This window comes from Ischnura elegans, chromosome 2, assembly GCF_921293095.1.
Source record: "Ischnura elegans chromosome 2, ioIscEleg1.1, whole genome shotgun sequence".
Classification (NCBI taxonomy): Eukaryota; Metazoa; Arthropoda; class Insecta; order Odonata; family Coenagrionidae; genus Ischnura; species Ischnura elegans.
The window spans coordinates 140,074,255-140,095,592 of NC_060247.1; the positions used below are offsets into that span (position 1 = coordinate 140,074,255).

A 21,338-nucleotide genomic window follows, 5' to 3' on the forward strand; every position below is an offset into this window, starting at 1 on the left:
GGTACTTGAATTTTTTTCCTTTTTCAAATCTTTGGGAGGGGCGGAGACCGAGAGTCCTTATGGGCGAGCCGCCACTATTTCTGGTCTGACGGCGTGTCGTTGTCCTGAGCGCTTGACCTGTGTCCGACGAACGAGTGCATTTCTGATTAAGGCCAGGGTTGGAGTGCCTGGTGTGGGATCACACGACCCCTGGAGGTGGCTTGTAAATGTAGACGTGTGTTGTAATGTGGCTCACCTGGTAGTCGGGCGGTGGCTGTGGCCTTGGGTACTGCGCTGGGAGGTGCATTTGCTGGTGTTCTGGCTTGAGGGGTTGTCCCGTGAGCTGCCCCTGCAACCACAGCTGGTACGGGGAGAGCGCGGGGGGTGGTTGCTGGAATTGGCGCCCTCTTCCCCCGCCCGCCAGTCGACCCCCGGCCACTGCCAACTCCTCCGCGAAGTCTGGTGGCACTGCAATTTTTTACGATCACAATCACGACATTGTTTTTTGCTAAAAACGTCAATGGAGAAAAAATAATTAATATGCATGTTTAGGGTACTCGGAGCCACGTAATCTGTACATCTACTTGGGTAACAATTAATTTAATTCAAAGATATACCAGTATTTCATATTAATACCTTTAAACAATTGGTATGTTTCTTTGATAAAACATTTTTTTCAAGAAATTGTCTTCGCTTTTATAGTCAAATTTTTATTTTTTTTAACGAAGCAGGATTAGGTGCGCTTTTATACCTCACAAAGTAATATTTATCACGTTTTCGGTCAAATATAGAAAATAATTCGCCTTTACAGAGATAATTTGATCCTTCGGACGTGTTTCAAAACATTCCAATAATTTCATTGACTAAGCCAGGGGTCTCCAATCTATGGCCCTGGGGGGCATATCCGGCCCGACACACAATTTCATCCGGCCAGCCAAACGAATCCCTTTGTGATGCCCTTGAAAAAATAATTACCATACGGCTGGTATCACTGAAATATTGAAAGCTGGCGCTGTTATTTAATTTACCCTGTTTTTTTCAATAAGATACCTTTTAATATTTTCCTGTTTGTACTCTAATTTTTCAGTAAATTCATGGAACTGATTTATTTCAATTCCTTCGGCCCGCATAAAAGTGGTAAATATTTAATGTGGCCCTAATTGAAAAGTTTGTAAACCCCCGGTCTAAGCCCATTTCAAGCATGAATTGCTGTGCTCCTCATTAGAGGAAACATTCCGAGTACTTTTTCCATACATCCGTGGTCCAATCTAATCCAAGGTCGAAAGATAATTAATTCCCCAGGGCCGTACTCTTAGGTACCACCAAAGAGTACGGCTCGAATTAATTTTCTTTCCACTATTTAACGGCCATAGTTCGTTCAATCACTTATACTAATCCAAGGTTTTCTTTTAAGTGAGTGCAAACAGCTCAAAGCTCTTATCCGCCCTCCCACTCTTTTTTGCAATTCCTCGCTCTGTTTCGATATTGGGAGGCAGTATTGTGAACAAAAAAGGGAGAAGCAGAGTCCGGAGACCAATTTCAATGGGCCGCAGTTGATTTGATGAATTTGAAGTGAAAAAAAACTTCAGTGAATACAATCAACAGATTTAGGCGTTACTTGGTGGAACGATGAGATATTCATGGTTAAATAAAAACACAGTACTATTCCACAACCTTATATTTTTGCAGTCTACTAGTTTCAACGTTACAACGTCATTATCAAGTCTTGATAATGTGTTTTTACTGTGTTGTACTGTGTTTTTATTTAACCATGAATTCAGTGAATACGCTCAAGTAAAAAAGGAACAGTTTTTGTAAAGTATAATGCTATGAAAACTTTTATAGATTGAAATATTACACGATACTGAAAGTATATCCATTATATCACAAGATCTCAAGATTCACTCATTTTTTGGTAAACACCAGTAGTTTCTTGCTTTGGGTGCATTTCAAAGTTGATGACAGTTCATTTAAAGTGCTTATAAAATCAACAAATAGAAGCACACAGCGGTCATCTCAATAAATGCAAAACTTACGTTGCAAGCCATGAATATTTCGCCTCGATTGAAAATGAGTTCACTGTATCGACGGTTTATATTATTCGTGAGAATAATCTTGGTCGGAAAATTATGACAAGAGAAAGTAATTTTTATATTCCATTTTTAATTAATTTCGCATCACTCGACTGCATAAATGATATTGAATTCAAGGAACTTCGATAAGTGGGTTCATCATCTGCGTGGTTACTCAGAAGCCATAATTCCTAAAATCATACTTAAACTTATCGAGAGAATTTTCGAAAATATATTTGGTGAAACTTATACAAAACTGACGGATTCCAAGTAGGTATATACTCCAGACAACAACTTTAAAGCTGCAGCATCAGTTTTTTCCACCAATGAGGGCAGTTAAATGCTAGGACGTCTTCCATGCCCTACGCCCATGACCCTTATGGGATGGTTCGAAAATCAGACTGGAACCGCACTACGTTACGTCACGTCCGGTAGTGGACGATCGAAAAGAGCGTGTCCATGGTGGATCAGAGCACAGACTAATTGAGAACAATGTGAAATGTGGAAATATTCGATCGAATAGATGACGACGTTTCCCACTAACAGAAACGCTGTCCTAATAATTAATTCGAAGTATTTAGAGGACGTATCACTAACAATACAATCTGGTTTTTTTTGAGTGGTATTTGTTTACGACCTTTGCTTTATCCTTGATATTGTCAGGAAGTATGCTGACAATATTTCAACATTTAAAAATTTGATCGTTTTCCCTCTGTACTTTCTCAGATGTATGGAAAATGTTTATTCTCGAGACGCTTTCAAATGCTAGCGAGGAAATGCTTTAAGTTCCAAGATCACATTTTATTGTTATAGGTAAAATAACTGTTGAGAATTCAATAAGATTTAAACTAATTCTTGCGTAGGCGTTATAGGCGATACCAAGTGCCATTTTTATTTAACCATTGTGATTTCACTTGAATTAGCGAATTGATTTGCAGATGAATTCGAATATTATTGTGTGTTTCATTCCACGAGTTTATTGCCGTACGAGTCTCGTTGGCCGCCGGCGTTGTCCGTCACTTGAAAAATGACCCTTCCGCAAATATCCTGTTCGTACTAGAAAATTTGGTTGTTCTCTCTCCATTCTGAACCAACGAACTGAGGGTTGCGCGTTGGAAAATTCCAAATAAGTTTCCTTGAGGAGTGATACTTTTTATTCTTGGTATTTCATGCTAGCATAGAGATTTCATTTCATATATTGAGCTGAGGAAGTGTTTCCAATATGATATTATGTCAATATCATCGGCAAACTCATTAAATTTTAATATTTTTTTTAATGATGTGGAATTCTTTCAGATGATATAAAAATACATTGAATTTCAATGTGTATGAGATAATACACCTTCATTTTTCATAGTTGATGACATTTCACATTCCATCGCTCCCTACGATTTTTCAAAATGGATTCCCAAAAATGCCAAGGTTCTTACTCGGTGGCCGATATGTCAGCTGGTGCGATATTTGGCTAAATCAGCAGCAGCCCACACATCTGCTACTGGGACTCTGTTTGACACTAACTGCTTGAGTGATGTCTTGTAAGACAATACAAAGTGACACATTTTACCGCAATAAAATAGTTTAGAAACTTTGAACTTATCTTTTTCAGCATTTAAGAATTATGGATCCCCACGTACTACCCTTCAAGCCCCCTTAATAGGCGTGTAGCGGGAATTGTAAAGGCACCTGCCGTTTATCGAACAAATAAGAAAGAAGGTGTTTTTTTTTTGGAGTGATTATACTGCTGCATTTCGTTGAACTCTTTCATCGTTCCGGGGAAAATCGGATTCGCAGACCTATATAATATTCGGCTAATATTGTCTGATGTTAATATTTCTGATGGATCTGAATATATATAGAGGTCGTAAGATAATGTTCTCCATATTGCTCTGAATATGATCTTCATTGCTCAAGTAATATCAATTAGCCTAGCACTTATCGTAGGTTCCGAGTCTCTAGCAGCTACCAGTATAATCCACGATAAAACTCTGTGATAATTTGTAATCGCTCGTAACTATTTTTGGCTCTTCGCGGCGTTACTTTTTATTACTCTGCAACATGCTTGTATATATCCTTTCGCTAATAATCATGTGTTCACTCAAAAAACTGAATGATGAATGCAACAGTTAATTGGTACCATGAAATGTTGTGACAAATTGTATCCACTTGAACGGCTTTTATAACGTCTAATTAGAGTTAAACGAGACACCGTAGTGCCGCGCCGTAAGCTAAAATTATGAATTAAGTTGGATAAAATTTGAAAGCTTGAGTAAAGCAAAGCAGGTCAGGATAACGTGAATTGAGACAGATAGAATCAATCATTAACCTGGGCTCAAATGATTGGAAAAAATTTACTCAACATTATCAAAACGGCCCAAGTTAAGTTACCCAAAACCAGGTTGATGGAAAATATCGCTCAAGGGGTCATTGACCAGTCGGTGGCTTCGTGACCTCCTTCGTCTGTTGAAAAGGATTTGCAAATGCCCGCTCCACAAATAATTCACAGAGCAGCAGCGCAGGTATCATTCTTCTTTTGCTTGATATCCCAGAATCATCGGAAAAAAACAATTTTTTCCTCCGTCCGCTTGGGAGGGCATTCGGCCGATGTCAGTTGCAACTCGGCCCTTCCGCTGGCACCCCTTCAATTCGACTTCCTCCCCCCCCCCCCCCCCGCCAACATTTAGACTCGTTGCTCATCATCTCCGAAGGGACGCCCTGATCTTTTATGCTATACATTTGCATTCCGCCATGCGTAAATAGGCGAGCCCAATCTGAACGAGATCATGCGGGAGAGATTGCTTGTCGCCCGTGTTTGAAGTCTCCGCCTTTCATTCATCCCTTCAAAGCGCCATAGTGACGATTCCTTCTTTCTGCAGCCAACAGCAGTTGTCGATATCGGTCGAGGGTAAAAGATAAGCCACGAACACACGCATGCGCAGGAGGGAGAGATTATTCGGAAGAGCTGTCGCGAAAAGTTCGGCTAAAATGAGTATTCCGGGAAGGCCTCTTTTGGTCTCTCAACGAACGATTCTGTCGGCCCTTATGCCCTGGGAATATCTGCCTATCGAAGGTTCTCCATGGAACTGCGCCGAGAGAGTTTTATAAAGCAACCACGCCTTTGTTGTTGCAAAGCTGTAAAGTTGTTGTGGAGTGTTAGCCTATGTCTCATGGTCCTGCACCACAGTTGTATGAAAGGGAATTCCCCAAGGTCTGCACTCTTTACTGCGCAAGTCAAGGGATTTGGTTTGGGATAGGGCTGAATGGAAATTGGGGCACAGACATAGGAAAGTTGAACACAATATGCAACTAAAAACTGACACACTCAAAATGTTCTCACTTACTTGCTCGCCCAACCAACCATGTAAACCAACGAAAGGATATAGATACCAGAAAGAATTGATGTTAAGCAAACTGTTTTAGAAGAATGCCGAAGATAGAACGTGCGAGTGGGCTATTTAATTTATTATTCAAAATTCGTAGTATCTCGTAAATTAAAGTGGTATTGTGCCTTTCCTGCGGCTAATATTTCTCTCACGCCATCCCTTAATTTGCCCATTACAGAGTGCGGCCTCAGGACACTTGCGCTTTATTCAGCATAAGACTTGGTCATTGCCCCATTACTCACGAAGTGTGCCTTTTTGTCATCATTTTTATATTTATAAGTTTAATTATTTACTCATATTTTTAAACTTTGTCAACTTTGGCGTAATGCATCTATGCATTTCCATTTTTGAATTTTTGAAGGCAGTGCTATGTTTGTATTTGCATCCAACTTCGTATTTCCTTCCAGTACGCTACTTAACACATGAGGCCCGCATGCCACTCACCTTTGGGCGCGGGGGGCGGTGGTGGCTGCGGTTTGGCTGATCCGCCCCGGGCCCTCGCCCCTCTTCCCTCCCCCGCCCGCCCCGCTCCCCCCTCGCCTCCCCGCGCCTTCCCGCCCCCTCCCCACGGCCTCCGCTCCTCCGGGAACCCCTCCACGCCCCCCAGAGACCAGGGGTCCGCTGTCCCTGGACCCAGCATCCCTCCCCCTCCGGACCTCCGATCCCTGCGGAGAGAGGGTTAAACAACAATGTTAACATCTCAATACAAAAGAAACAAATTTAAATGTAGCTGAGGGGATACCACTCTTCCACGCGACCAAACACATTTTTTGTGAGATACTTGTATGAAAGTACTATTTTAAATATGACGGTATGAAGATTAGTAGAGCATACATTTGCTGTGTCTTAAGTGGGAATTTTATAATGTAATTTTTTTACACATTATTAAAAAAAGAATCGATACATCATCAACAACAAGCAATCAGACCATTTTACTTCATAATTTTGAGGTGTATATTTTTGTATTTGGGATAAAGTTATATGCAGTTTGAGGCTTAATTTTTACATTCGCACGACGAACAAAGGCATCCCCAACTCAACGTAATATTTAAGAGCAGGAAGTATAAATGTATGTGGATGAGATTGTAGCAGAGCATTAAAAATTTAATCCATTTTGAAGTGACTGTCATGAGTATTTTGATGCGATGCTTCCGATGAACTAAGCTACTTGCGATGAGCGTTGGCTGGAAGACTAATTTCTTCATCGCTCTCAATCACTGTCGCTTGGAAGTAGCCAAACCCACACGTTTGGTGCCTCCGCGGAGTCTGAGGGGGTGTTCGGTGGGATGGCTTTTGCCCACTGAGGGGGTTGTGCGCCCCCGCGAAGCCTTGCGGGGTGAAAATATGAAAGGCGCGAGCTTTATCCCGCGGATAGTTTCCAACCCATGTGGGCGAAATTGAGGTTGAAAAGTTTGATCAGAAGTTGGGATTATCTTCGATGAAGATTCCCTGGGGGAGAGGAGAGAGTAATTAGTTTCTTCTCTTTTTATTCTCCCTGGAAACTGGCAAACGCTTTTTTTAGCCGTCGCTGCTTCAACATCTATTTTCATCCGTGTCTTCCCATTCTCATTTTTAAGCAACTTCTCAAAAGCTTGGCGAAAATTTTGATCGATGAGTGGAAATTTATCGCATTGCGACTTCAAAGGTGGACATTTTCTGAGTAGATAGAGAGGGAGAGAGTGGTAAGAGAGAAGTTGCATCCAAAAAATCCGTTGGGTTTAAAGGGCGATCGAAACATGCGAATCTATTTTCTTTGCGGAGAATATTTGAAACGATATTTTGTTACTTCATTTTTTTTTTAGAATCGAAAAATTCGTGGAATAATGGCTGCGAATTACGGAAAACCGTCGCGAAAGTTATGATTTAAAACTGAATAATTGTGTTATGAACTATAAAATGTATTCGTTCCTGGATTGAATTTGTCTTTAAGATGGGTTTTACTGAAATATACTTGCCATACAGCTACAATTAGGAGTTCTTCGAAAAATTATGCATCCTGGGCGAGTTGTTGTAGCACGTAACCAAGGAAGCGGGAAGTTGCCTCAAATGAGTAATTTTACTCACAAGTGTTTGGTGTAGCAATTTTGCGGAGGTTCTATCTACTCGTATCTAATGATACATGTTCAAATAATAATATTTAATGATTAGATCTCATTTACGATAAGTCGATGCTTTTGTAATTTTATCTTGGCAATGTTTTGCAATTTGGGTTATTACTTTATGAATTACGTTACAATCTTAAAGAAAAACTAAAATTAACACTTCAGTTGAGGATCACTCCTTAGCATTTGTAGAAATTTAATCAATTGCTGTTGCTGCTTGTTATATTTATAACAACAACAAGGGGAAATCATCCTTTGTTTTATTAGCTCTTCTTATTAAGACTCTTGGTACTTACAGGAAACGGTTGGTGTATTTACATTGTTTGTATAGAGCAAGTGTGATTAGGTATTACTCCTGCATTACTTTGTGGAAATATTTTTTGAAATTTTATGGCATTCAGGTTTTTATTGGAGAAAATTTTAGTCTTATTGCTACTTGAGGCGTATTATATGGAATCATTTCTCGTAAGGGTGTTTAAGAAGTATAATTATATCCCTGGAAATTTTCGAAATTTCAGTATTTGATAATTTCCATAATTTTTCCTCAATTTTTGATTGCCCTGCCAGACATTTTCAATCTATTTCTACTCCTAATTTTTTTTTTTGAGATTATATGTTGGAAACGATTTTTTCCTTCCATGTGTTTCTGTAGTCATAAAGTGAGCAATGGTAAAATAAATTGAGACGTTGTGCCTCGGGAATATTTTAGTCAAAGTTGTCGTTTGAACCTTGATAATAAGCATGCTGGGATGAAAGCAAAAGGTCAAAATTATAGTAAATTAATGATTTACTCTAACATTTAACTTTTATTTAAGATAATCAATCGTTGAACTATTTTTTGAAAATAATTCATAGAATAAGTGCAGAAAGAGGAAAAATAATAAAAATATTATAATTACGACTAATCAATACTCTAATTAAAATTGTACTCACGAAAATAATGAGTCTATAATTTTCCGAGGATTCTCTTTTATTTGGTGAGTCGGACTTCACTTTCTACGCCTATGCTGGGAATGCAAAGGCCGCCGTTCACTGTCTCTCTCTTTCGCTCGCGTCATCTCTCTCGTCGTCCGGGGTTGTTAATTACGTAGTCATTGTGCTCAGGGGAGCGCTCCCTCTCCGTGTTCCCTCTGCACGAGTAGGAAGCAGTCCCATTCCTTCTTTGAGCTGTCGTTCAAATTCATCATTGGCGGACATTCCTCCCCCACCCCTCTCCCGATGACCTCTGCTCCTCTAGTGTCCGTTCCCATGGCACCCGAGTCGCCCATTCATCCCCCCTCCCCCCGTCCTGAGGAGTGAGATTTAATGAAGCCCCGAGGCGTGTTTGCCCCGTCCTCAATTATTGATTTGCACCTTTTGCACCTGATTAACCACCCATCGTAGGACGGGCGAGCTTATTGGCGACCGGACTGACTGACTTAGTGGCTGGCGTCGTGGGAACGTGTGGAATTTTTCGCAGGAAGCTGAATCCTTTCAAACAATGCACAACGTCTCCCTTGGAAACAATATATTGAAGTCGAGCTGCCGATCTACCGAACCGATTTCGAGACGAGTGTCAGATTTTCCATCGTTACCATTTTTATTTTTAAATTCTGTCTTCACTTTCGATTTCGCGTGAAGCAGAGGAACTTATTCAAGCACCGTATTCACTTTCTCTCTTCTATTTCGTTTATTTTTGTCGGTTTGGCAGTTTTTTCTGTGTTGTTTCTCCTTGTAATTCGTGAACTCTAATTTCAGGTATTAAAAATATTCCAGCATTAAGAGATTTTAGAATAAATATCTACCAATAGTGTGTTCAATAAGGAGAAAAAAATGCCCAAAAGATGCCCGTTTCTTTAAGTGGAAGTATAAGAGTCGTATTGAAAGGATTACACTTCTCCCGGTAAATTCCTGGTCGATATATAGTTCTCAAGTGCATAATAAATATAATCAAAGTGTAGGTACAACAATTTTTCAAGCTTGAGAACCGTCACGGTCCATATAAGAACACTTAATTATAACCTATCTGAGTTCCGATTTATTTGCACCGTCAACGTCCTCGATTTAATCGTCAGCTAATGCGAATATTTTTCACATTAATGCACGAGATCATAAAAATGTTTTAATTCTCGATTAAATGCAAAGTATATTAGTGGTCTCTGCTAGTTTTTCAATGTCACCAAACTTCGTGGTAAAAGCAAGAGAAGTCTAATGTTATCCAGAGAAAGTTGCAATTTATTGAACGAATATCCCTTTTACCTATTAAAAATTAAAAAGAAAAAACTTTGTGCTTTCACATGAATATTTATTCACACATTTACACGGCCAATGGTTTCAACGTTTGATGACGTCATCATCAGGTGCATTCATTTCATTATTGAAACCATGGTCGTGTAAATGTGTAAATAAATATTCATGTGAAAGCACAAAGTTTCTTCTTCTTAACTTTAATAATGAATCGCTTTCACGAAGTTACGCCTCAAACAATCACCCTTATACCTATGTTGTGATTTTTTAGTTCCATTATATCAATTGTACCCACATTTGTGCACGTAACCTTTAAACACCAACGATTGCTTCAATGATTCGCATGATAACCAGCTGATAATAGGTATATAATAAGAAATAAAAATCTTGTCGATGTATTTTACACACGGAATTGGAAATAGCAAATCCGTATAAGACATTCCTTTGGAAAAACAGCTACTGTTTGTCTCAATAGAGTCTCTTTGGAGCTACCTACCTCTCTCTGCCTCAAACGAAGGGGCTTATGAACTACACCTTCTCATTGGCCGTATTTTTAAAGTTCCAGATGAACTTATCCGATGGTGAGAGTATGAGAATTCGATGATAGAAGTGTCAAGTTACAAAACGGTCGTTTCAATATCAAAAGCATACATATATATTTTTAATTGCAACCTCTCAATTTAGTTTTTTTTTGCATAGTAGGCGTGCCTCACCTGAGTGCTTCAAGGAAGGCGGCGTCCACGTCTCCATTGGGCATCATCACGGCGCCATCGGCCGAGGCGCCACCCTTATCACTGGCGCCAGGGTCCAAGGCGACCGAGAACGCACTGGCGACGGAGAGCAGGGCCAGCAGCAGAGGGATCATATCTGCCGACTGCGGAGGAAAACTGGAGGGTGAGTGCAATCCTATCTCACACGCACATCCAAATGATGTCCTAAAAATCACGTCAATGGGTGTATTGCTTTAGGCGGTCACACGTTCCCCCCCTCCACGTCGGTCTGACGCAGCGTCAGACGAGAGCCCCAGAAAATTCTGGAAATATAAACTCCAGAACCTTCTTCAACACTGAACAGGGTGAAGAAAAATTATCACAAAATGTTAACCCTGTATAGCTGATGTCTGTAGGAAACAAATTACTAATGATATTTAGGTAAAACTTTTCTTCCCTCAGCATTTGCATACTGTTCCTAAATCCGCTTCGTAAATGTGATGGGTACATGAAGTCCGTCCATAATGGCCGTAGCCGTTTTGTGATAGATGGAAGAAGACTGATAAGGTAGTGTTTGCGGTGGAAGAAGAAAGGGCGTAGTTTCTCGGCATTTTAAAAACTGGAAAACGAGCAAATTGAGTGATTATAATATTGAGTCCACGTAGCACATTTAAGTCCATTTATGAGAGAAAAAGGAGTAGAAAGAATCCTTTAACCTATCAGTTCGGCAAACTATTCTTATGATAATGCTTCTGTAAAACCAAGATTCACATTAAGGCTCTACACCTATGTCCTCAGTGGCGTTCTGTAAGATGCCTGTTCTTAATTTCGCGGGAAATCTCGAAATTCCCATCGCGTAGATTCCGAGTATCTGGCGACTGCCAGCCTAATTGGTATTTTTCTGCTAAAAATGGTACTTTTCCCAAATTTTTCCTCGATGAGGGATGTGTTGACTCGTCATCTCGTATAATATTGCCAATATTATTTTAAACGTTTTGGGAGCTTTTAGTGGGGACCACTGGAAAAAGCGGACATTGATTGATTGCGACCTTGGCATCGCATTCATTGATTGCCAACCATGTGTATATAATGTGGAAAGATTCTGCCTCGAAATGCGTCTTTTTTGAATTTGGTCCTCCTTTTTATCCCTATTTCACCGTTGCGGTACACAATGGACGATTTAAGACTGCAAAAGTTAATTCTCTAAAAGCCTTTTTTCGTGATTGGAGCGATCGCAACCACTCCCACTTTCCGACTTTCGTGGCCTGGTTTTGAAACTTGGCCTTTATGGCCTGGATATGCCATTTACATGCTTCTAATCATAGATTTTTTATTGCTATTTATGCATCTAGCTCCACTAAGTGTCGCACCGTCCACTATTTCCCCGAATCCAGCTTCTCCACACCAGTGGCGCAGCGAGGGGGGTTTTGGGGGATAACCCCCCCCCCCCAGAGCTCAGAGAAATTTTAAAGTTTAATCCATTTTACTTAATTAGATTTATTACTAATAGAATAGTGTAAGGATTAATGAAATATCCCTCATAAAGCCTTAAAAACTCACCATTTTGAACCATTAATGTTAAAAATCCGCAATTCATTACTCTCGCACTTACAGCTTATCCTGATGGCTATTCCATACCCCCACACACCCAGGTATTAGTTGCACCTAAACCCCCCCAGACTCGATTCCTAGCTGCGCCCCTGCTCCACACGATCCTTCCGCTTGCATTTAGGTATCTTTTCCTTATCCTTTCTCTCACAACTCCCCTCTCCTGCCCCCCCTGGACAACGTAAGCGTTCGCGAGGACCATCTGAGCCCGTGGAATCTCTTGCGAGGCGGTGGCTGCTGTACATTAATAGCAAGTATTGTTATGCATGGTGCTGGGGCAATCAGTGAGGAGCACGTGGAAATTTAGATATCAGGAATTTATTCAGGCCTGTTTACACAATACAACAACGCTCGCGAGGTGATGTCTGTTTGCATGAACGGTTTTTGTTGAACGGAACGATTGCAAAAACACGAACCAAATAAGAAAACGTTCTATTTTCTGTGCGGTGGCGGAAAAAAAATGAGCACAGATCTCATTGGCGTCTTATAGCGGCCAATTCAGGAACTACTTGAAGACGTCCATGTTCCAAAATTTTGCCCTCGTAATGCTTTCATACAACTGGGAATTATAAAAGCTAATAATTATACCCCTCGCAGTATTACAAAGCGCCAAAGACAGCTGAGAATTATTCCCCGTATCATCCGATGAATGCTACGCCCACGACTCACCTAGAATGAAGTTCACCATCGTTGGGTCATCTGTGAACACAGCCGACATATTGGGCATTTAGACTGCCTCAGAGCACATTCGCTCCGGTGATTTAGTGGGTAAAGTATCATGCAATGAATCAAAGATCGAGTCTCATTGACGGATTATTTGATGCTGCACACACTATCTGTGGACATTTTTCTGATCTAAGAACTCGCAAAACCCATCACGATGTCCAGAGGATGTTGCATGACTATTGACATTCTTACGCGCTTATTTATTAGTTGAATTTCATGTGCTATCTTCCATAACCATTTAGGCTGTTGACTACGCAGTAAATTTTGACTACCTTTACCGCGTCATTCAGGCCCGCTTCGAGGCCCCTAACATTAGCTGCATGTGCGATTTGTCACGGCCAACGCCGCTTCCCCCGTTCAGGGGAAAACTCGTTAGAGTTCCTAAAATCAGAGTGAAAGTTTTTTTTTTGAGTCACCTTGAAACCCCTGAGAAGCCAGTGGTGTGTTTTCAATTCACATAGAAATGATTTGATCAATATTCTATGCCCAATAATAGTTTATCCTTTTGGGTCGTAATCGTTTTCCACAAAGTATTTAATGTCCACAATTAATCTCATTAACTTTTATTTTGCTTACGTAGACTGCTTCACCAGTCCATCTTTAATGCACATTTCAATTATGCAACAATCACCCAAAATAAGAAAATGAATTCGGTGGCTTATTGGAAATTATTTTTCTAAGACATTGGCAAAATTCGACTAAACACAATAATTCAAGGGATGGTAAAAAATAATTCCATCGTATATTCTCCCTTAATTGAAAATATTGAAAATTCAACCAGAAAATGATTATATTGTCGCAATGAATGATGTCATTCATGTAATTGCAAGAATTAAATCTCTTCATCGATAGGAAGTGGTAATGAGCAACAAATTATTATTTGCTTCATTTTGGTACGTAAATAAGTCTTTTGAATTTAAACGAATAGCATTTTACCAGATAAATAGATTTTATAATTTAGTACGCATATAAACTTAATTCTCTCACAACCGCATTTCCAACGCAAAATTTCCTCGTATAAGGGACCTGTACTATATTCCTAAAACTATATTGAGTGTTAAAAGTCATTACAAGTTGAAAGCAGGGACTATTTAAACATCAGAAAACGCCAACTGTCAAATATTTCTATAACTTCGAAATGAAATTAGTTCCATGATAAAAAATATATTTTAAAAATGTATGTCTAATGCACATTTGATCAGAAAATTAAGGACGAGGCCTAACAATCACTTTGTTCAATGTTTATGATGAAATACATACGCAGAAGCTCAAAATATCCCAATTGAAAATTGCTGCGTTTGAGTGGCTCTATATTCCGTCTTCACTCAGCTCTGCGGAACTTCCGAGGAATTTTCCCTTGAGATCTATTTATTCATTTATTTTCATCGCCCCGTAAACAGCTCAAAAAAGGCATATTACATCGCAGGAAATAACATGAAACAACGACTAGCACACACAACCATTCCCTGGCTGAACCCGCGACCTTCGGTGTGGCAGGCGAAGTCTTAACCCCGCCGCCACCGAAGCCGGTAATGAGGGAGGAAGAGTAAGCCGTGACGCATTGCACATGCAACTAATGTTAGGGACCTCAAAACGGGACTGGGCGACACGGAAAAGGGAGTCAAAAATCACTCCACAGCCAACTGGCCAAATGGTTATGCAACATAGGAGTTGAACTTCAACAAATAAATAAACGCGTTAGAATTCAATAGCCATAGATAGTAGGGAGTACAGCATATTTGATTTAGAAGGGAGAGGAATATTGCAGGATTTGAAAAATAATGTTACCATCAAAGATCGGTTTTGATTTTAAAAAATACTGCTTGAATACGATGAAATACGCTCAAGATTCAATACATTGTTTATGCCGACGAGACGCCAAAAAAGGGACAAGTCGCCTCACTACACATTCTTTTCTTACCTTCCACCATCTGCCAATTTATATTATAAGAGATATGCGCCGTCCTAGCAGCACACGCAGTATGAATTATTCTGCATTCGAGGCGCGGGAGGGGGAGAGGCGAGCGGGGATGGACCGGGAGCGGCATGCTGCTCTTCTATCCGCGACGCTGCGTGGGCGTTGGAATATTTTCTTCGCGGACGCGCACCAAATTTGGCATTTTGTGGCTTAACGGAGGCAAATACGTCTAAATGCACGAAATTTTCGTTCTGAAGGAAAGTAACTCCACAAAATCTATGGAGAATGACCATAAAATATTATTTTTTATTTTTGAGCCTCCCCTCCTAAATGGGCATTTGAGCGAGGGTCAGGGGTCTAGACCTAGAGGTCTCAAAATTTTCAGGCCTTATTTTTGATCAGTCCCACAACTTTTACATTGGCCCGGATGGATTTGAAAAAAATCGATTTTTCCGATCCACCCTAATAGACAGTTTCAATTTCTAATATATCGGCCGTGTTCACAATTGTCCCGAAGAGTGTGAACTCCATTCTAGGGGAGACGTGTGCGAAGCAAACTTCGAATTGAATGTAGACACCCACGCGCCCTACATAACTGTGGTGGGGTCGGTAAAAACTTGGGGGGTTGGCACTGCATCCCGCAATCATACGCTGCCAAGAGCCGATGAGGGCGGATGCGGGGGCGATCGGGCTAGCGAGACAGGAGTCAAACTCCAGGCTCAAATGCCCAAGCGGATGGAATGCACCGAGGAAACTCACATTCACGCTCAAGTTTTCGTCATTGGAGTGTTTTCACTGGGGCTCCTTGGCGAGGTTGTTCCTCTCTTTAGATTCGTATTTGGACTCATGGTATACGTATCGGGTGGATGTGGCTCCGTAGCTAAGTTTTGGAAGAGTTCGAATCCGAAGTGATTGTATTTTTTATTTTATAAAAGAATCTTTCTTAACATATACACAATAGACACAGTTAACTCAATAAATAATTATTGCTGACTTTTGTAAAAGACACAGTTTTTAAATAGTAATGACTATCTACATTAACGAATTTAATTCTAGACAGATTCAATCACTAAGGGATAAGAAGCAGAGGAAGTGGCAGAGATAGTACCTTCGTGTCCTTTCGGCTAATTACAGTCCAATATCAGTTGAGAAAAATTTCTATTAATATTAAATAAAATTCTCAATAGGTAATCAGATACATTCGCAGTTAAAAAATCATTTTGAATACCCTAGAGTAAGTAATAATATCGATGGTCATAGTTTTTAATCTTCTAGTTCATAATTACGAAAACATGTGGGTGCTTACGTGAGTGAAAGGACAAAATCTTCCCTAACAGTGGGTGTGGGAACCATAACTTATTTATTCCAAATTACTGCAAGTAACCATGAACGGAGCGATAGGCTATTTTCTGGTGGCCGCATTTTATTTAAACAAAGGAATTAAAATCTACCTATGTGACAGTAAAGTAAATACACAGAAAGTATACCTGTAGTATTAAAAATACATTAATTCTAATATAATAAAACTAACAAATGAAGATTGACCTAAATAACCCAATGTCCAACTCTCCATAATAAGCCACGATGTCATCAAGCAGAAATCGATGAACACTTATACTTAAAAACTGTAATATTTGCGGGGAAGATCTTTAAAATATTCGTAGGTCGTTCCTCTCCATTATTCGTCTATGTAGGAAGTATTTTTTACCAAATTTCTGTTTTCTGTTCTTGCACTTAATTTTCAATTTCTGGTAATTCCTCCCTATGTAGCAGGGTGAGTCCAGTTTCAGATCTATTTCCTTTCAACCCCGCTCTTTTGTGAAGGCTTTGTAGACCTTACATAACCTACCTATGGTTCTTCTCATTTTTAAAGGTTCCTATTCCAAACACCCTCGCATAGCTTTCACGCCCTTCTATGCTTCCGTAAAGTATGCTTGGCTGCCTTTCTTTGAACTTTTTCAAGCTTTAGACTATCATTATTAGAATTTGGATCCCACACCGAAGCAGCGTATTCTAATACAGGTCGAACCGTAGTCATGCAGGCCATTCCTTTGGTTTCTTTTCTACTCTCTTTTATATATTTCTCATGACCCAATGCAGAGTTATTTATGAATTTTCCCAACACCTGATTTTGTAAAAGAATCTTTCTTAACATCAACATAATAGACACAGTTAACTAAAGCAAAATAAATGCATTCCCCAATCGTGTTTAAATGAGAAATTAACCCCCAAGTATTTGCAATCGTTAAAGTTTGAAATATTTCCCCCATAAAAAGATAGAGGACTGATTATCCTTATTTCTCCTTCTCGTGAATGTATTTGTTTGCATATTATCGTAAGTACTTAACCATTTTGTATGTCCATCCATGATAATATTTAATCTAAGTCCTTTGGAAGGTTACACCGGCCGTCACTATTTTGATCCTTCGGTAGTTTGTGCAATAGGGCGGATCGGAAAAATCGATTTTTTTTTCAAATCCATCTAGTCCAATGAAAAAAAGTTGTGGGACCGATCAAAAATAAGGCCTGAAAAGTTTGAGACCTCTAGGTGAACCCCTGACCCTACTATTTTATGGCCAATCCCTACAGATTTTGCCGAGTTACTGTCCTTAAAGACAAAAATTTCGTGCATTTTGACGTATCTGCCACCGTTTACCCACAAAATGCCTAATTTGAGTCCGCGTCCGCGAAGAAAATATTCCAACGCCCACGCAGCGAGGCGGATACAAGAGCCGCAGGCCGATCCCTTCCCCTCCCCGCTCGCTTCTCCCCCTCCCACGCCTCCAATACAGCAAAATTCATCCCGCGTATGCTGCTAGGAGGTCGTTTGTCTTTCATATTATAAATCGGAGGATGGTAGAAGGTAATAAAGGAAGAGTAGTGAGACGACTTGTCCCTTATTAGGGGCCTCCTCGGCGTTGAACAAATTGATGTTACCAACTTTTAGAGAAGTGATGAAATATTTTTAGATCCGAGAACGCAGGAAAGGAGTCTACGGTATATGAAAAGATTGAAAAGTCGTCTCGAGTGGCAAAAAAGGTGTGCCAACTATGGTGACACTTCCCTTCCATTATGTGTGTGACTAAATCGATTAAGCGGTACCACAGGAAATACTAAAACTTAAGGAATGTGCTAATCGGCTTATTTTTGATCGGTCACACAACTTTTTTTCATTGGGCCAGATGGATTTGAAAAAAATCGATTTTTCCGAACCGCCCTATCGTGCAATCATCCTTAAAAAGGCGTATTTTGGAGTCAACTCCTACATGTTTATGCCATTAATGTATATTAGAAACAATAGCACAACTAATACGATTCCTTGCGGGACCCCTGATGTTACCGTTATCTACATGGGCTATCCTTCACCTATTCTCACCCTTTTGCATCTATCTTTCTAAAATTCCTTAATCCACAGTTTCATCCTATCACCTATCAGTAGCCTATTTCTTTTCTATATCAATTGAATGTATGGCACCGTATCAAAAGCTTTTTTGAAATGTCCGTAGTATATCTTGCATCAATTTTACTGCACTGATCCAGGACTTCAGCAATGCCTTGCGATAATCCCAGGAAATGGGCCTCGTAAGAAAAGCCCTTCTAGAAACCGTGCTGATAAAAGAATAGCCAGACATTTTTTCCCAGAATTCGTGCAAGAACCTAGCGATAAACTTTTCAATTAATTATCACACTACTGGCGTTAGGCTTACAGGTCTATAATTATCAAATTTGGTTTTATCACCCCCTTGAATATGGGAATGACGGTTGCCATTTTCTTGTCGGAGGTCAAGTCCCCATTATTTAGTGGAAATGCGGTGTTTTGTCCAGGCAGTCCTCCTAGCCTGGGCTGTTCAGCTGTCCAACGTTCTGTTACTCAGCTTCTGTGTATGCGGAGTGGTACTCCCGTCCTTTGTTTTTCCGGTGAGGGTCCTTCACCTCCGCCTTGATCTCTTTCTTGGTGGCAAGTCCTCCTCCCTGCCAGTGGATGAGCAAGGTCGTTTGTGTCGATCGTGGATGGACGGCTTCTCTGCTGCCTTCTTAATGTCCTCTATGGTTGAAGCTTCTGCTTTTTTGAAGTACTTTTTCCCGATGTCCTTCAAGATGTCTTGAATCGGTTGAATGCCAGTCAGGGCGTAGGTGATCTCATTTGCGTATAGCCATCCGAGCTGTAGTATGTTTCTCAGAGCCGAAGTCTCGGTTACCCGGAGCGGCTTGGCAGCGGTCCATGAAAGGCGTCCACTCCATGATGGCGCGGCGTAGGTCAATACTGGCCGAATGGCCATGGTGTAGAGCCGTATCTTCGTCTTCAGTGTTAGGTGTTGCGACCGGAGCAGCGGCGCCAGGCCTAGACGCTTGGTGCGTGCACGTTGGGCCACGTAGAGAGCATGCTGTCTGAAGGTCAGGTGACGGTCCAGTCGGACTCCAAGGTACATCGCAGTGGTCTCCCAGGGCACCTCCTCGATGTCCACTAGGATTTCTCCCGGCAGCGGAGTGCCCGAAGTGGCCGAGAAGAAAATCGCCTGAGTCTTCTTTGCGTTGATGGTGATCCTCCACTGCGCGTACCATGGGATGAGCCTGTCCACCGTCCGCTGTAGGTAAGATGCCGCTGTATGGGGTTTCCAGGACCTCGCCACCACAGCTGCGTCATCCGCGAATAGGGTGATGATTGTATTCCAACCAAAGTCTCTTGGAATATCAGCGGTGAATACGTTAAATAGGATCGGCCCAAGAACCGATCCCTGCGGGACTCCGGCAGCAATGGTCTTCCTTTGAGAGATTGCTCTCCCCCAGATGACTGAGAAAGTCCTTTTCCGTAGATATGATTCCAGCAGTCTCCGTTGCCAGAGTGGGAATCCGAATCTTTTCAGCTTTAGCAGAAGGCCATCATGCCATACTCGGTCAAAGGCCTTCTGGACATCGAAAAAGGCCGCAGCAGCACAGCATTTCCTGTTAAATCCTGAGGTAATGAAATCCACCATTCGGACCAGTTGGTGGGTGGTTGAGCGCAGTTCTCGGAAGCCATACGGCTCTGGTGGGAGTATATTCCGGTCTTCTATATGCCTCAGAATAAAAGGTAGTATCGTCCTTTCCAGGAGCTTCCCCAGCGTTGACAGAAGGGCTATGGGGCGGTAGTTAGAGATGTCCCTTCTCCTTTTTCCGGGCTTCGGGATGAGAAGAATCCTGGCCGGCTTCCATCGCTGCGGAAAATAGCCCAGTGTGATGCATGCTGTAAACAGACAGAGAAGCTGTGAGGCTAAGGAGGTTGGCATCTGCAGTAGAGCCTCATTTGGGATGCCGTCTTCTCCGGGAGCCTTCTTCTTCTTCAGCTTCCTCAGCGCTGACCTCAGCTCTTCCGGTTTCAGCTTTGGCAGCTCACCGTCTGGTAGATCGACGTTCATGTCGTCAGGTGTTGGTTCAGGGCCTTCCGGGGCCAGTGGGTGAACGTCCGAGGTAAATGTCCCCTCAATATATTCCGCCGCATACGATGCCTTCTCATCCTCCGTGCAGAGGAGTCCTTTTGGCGAATCTATCGGGGAGTCTTCCACTGCTTCTCTACTTCGTAGTGCAGCTGCCATCTTCCATAGGGTGCCATCTTCTTCATCGAGGTTGGCCACCTTGTTATCCCATGTGGTCTGCCGATAATCCAGTATTAGCTCTCTGACATGTGCTCGCATCCGTCGAAAGCGCTGCCCATCGTCCGGACTTCTTGAGTGCTGGAACCTGCGCCTCAGCTGGTTCCTCTGACGTATTTTCCGCATTATGTACTGCGGCAAGTGCAGATAGTTGAACGGCCGGTACTGCTTGGTGGGGACCGCTTTCTTCAATGCTGCGTCTATAGCGACTGTAATGGATCCAGCCATATCATCCACTGCCTCTTCAGTGTCGAGTTGCGGTTCCTCAATCGGAAGGAGGTCCGTCAGCTCCTGGCGATAGGTGTCCCAGTCTGCCTTCCTCCAGTCTCGGACTTCCTTCGGTGGCAGGATTGTAGGTTGGCATCCGAGGTATGCCAGGACCGGATAATGATCGCTGTCCAGTGCCGGCGCAGCATGTAGAGTCAGCGAGCGCTTCAAATCGCAGTGGAGTGCGATGTCCAGGACATCTTCATCTCCATTCCAGTTAGTCCGGGTGGCAGCATGTGGTCCAGCTGCTTTCACTGATGTCCTCCGGGTCCAGTTGTAGAGCGCCTCCCCTTTGGTGTTCCTCACTTGAGAGTGCCAATGATCATGCTTGGCATTAAGGTCACCCAGCAGCAGTACTGGATATGCTGACTGGAAGATGGCATCGAAGTCCGTAGTTACAAAGCGTCGGCCTGGCGCCAAATAAGCCGACACCACCCTGAGAGTGCCGAGACTGGTGTCCACATCCACTGCAGTCGCCTCAAGAGTCTCAAGGTCCGGAAGAAGGCAGCGTCTGGATGGTATAGTGGGGAGTATCGCGATGGCAGTTCCTCCTCCTTTGGTTTCTCTGTCATCTCTGTAGATTTTCCATCCCGGGAAGCTAAGAGATGTATTCTGCCGAAGGTGCGTCTCCTGCAAGCAGAGGATATCCGCATGGTTGGTCGCAGCGAATGTGGTCAGCTCCGGTATTTTCCTCCTGATGCTGCCACACATGTTCCATGT

At 41.9% G+C, this 21,338-nt stretch overlaps 1 protein-coding gene across 1 annotated transcript in view; it reads right to left on the reverse strand.

The window, feature by feature from the left end:
* LOC124153277 overlaps nucleotides 1-21,338 on the reverse strand; it is a 62,676-nt gene that overhangs the window by 24,054 nt on the left and 17,284 nt on the right. Inside the window, exons 2-4 of the mRNA XM_046526373.1 lie at nucleotides 10,473-10,633; nucleotides 5,876-6,096; nucleotides 236-447 (exon numbers count right to left, since the gene is read on the reverse strand). Of these exons, the coding sequence (XP_046382329.1) occupies nucleotides 236-447; nucleotides 5,876-6,096; nucleotides 10,473-10,624 (585 nt within the window). The 5' untranslated portion in view covers nucleotides 10,625-10,633. The remainder of the gene's footprint in view (nucleotides 1-235; nucleotides 448-5,875; nucleotides 6,097-10,472; nucleotides 10,634-21,338) is intronic.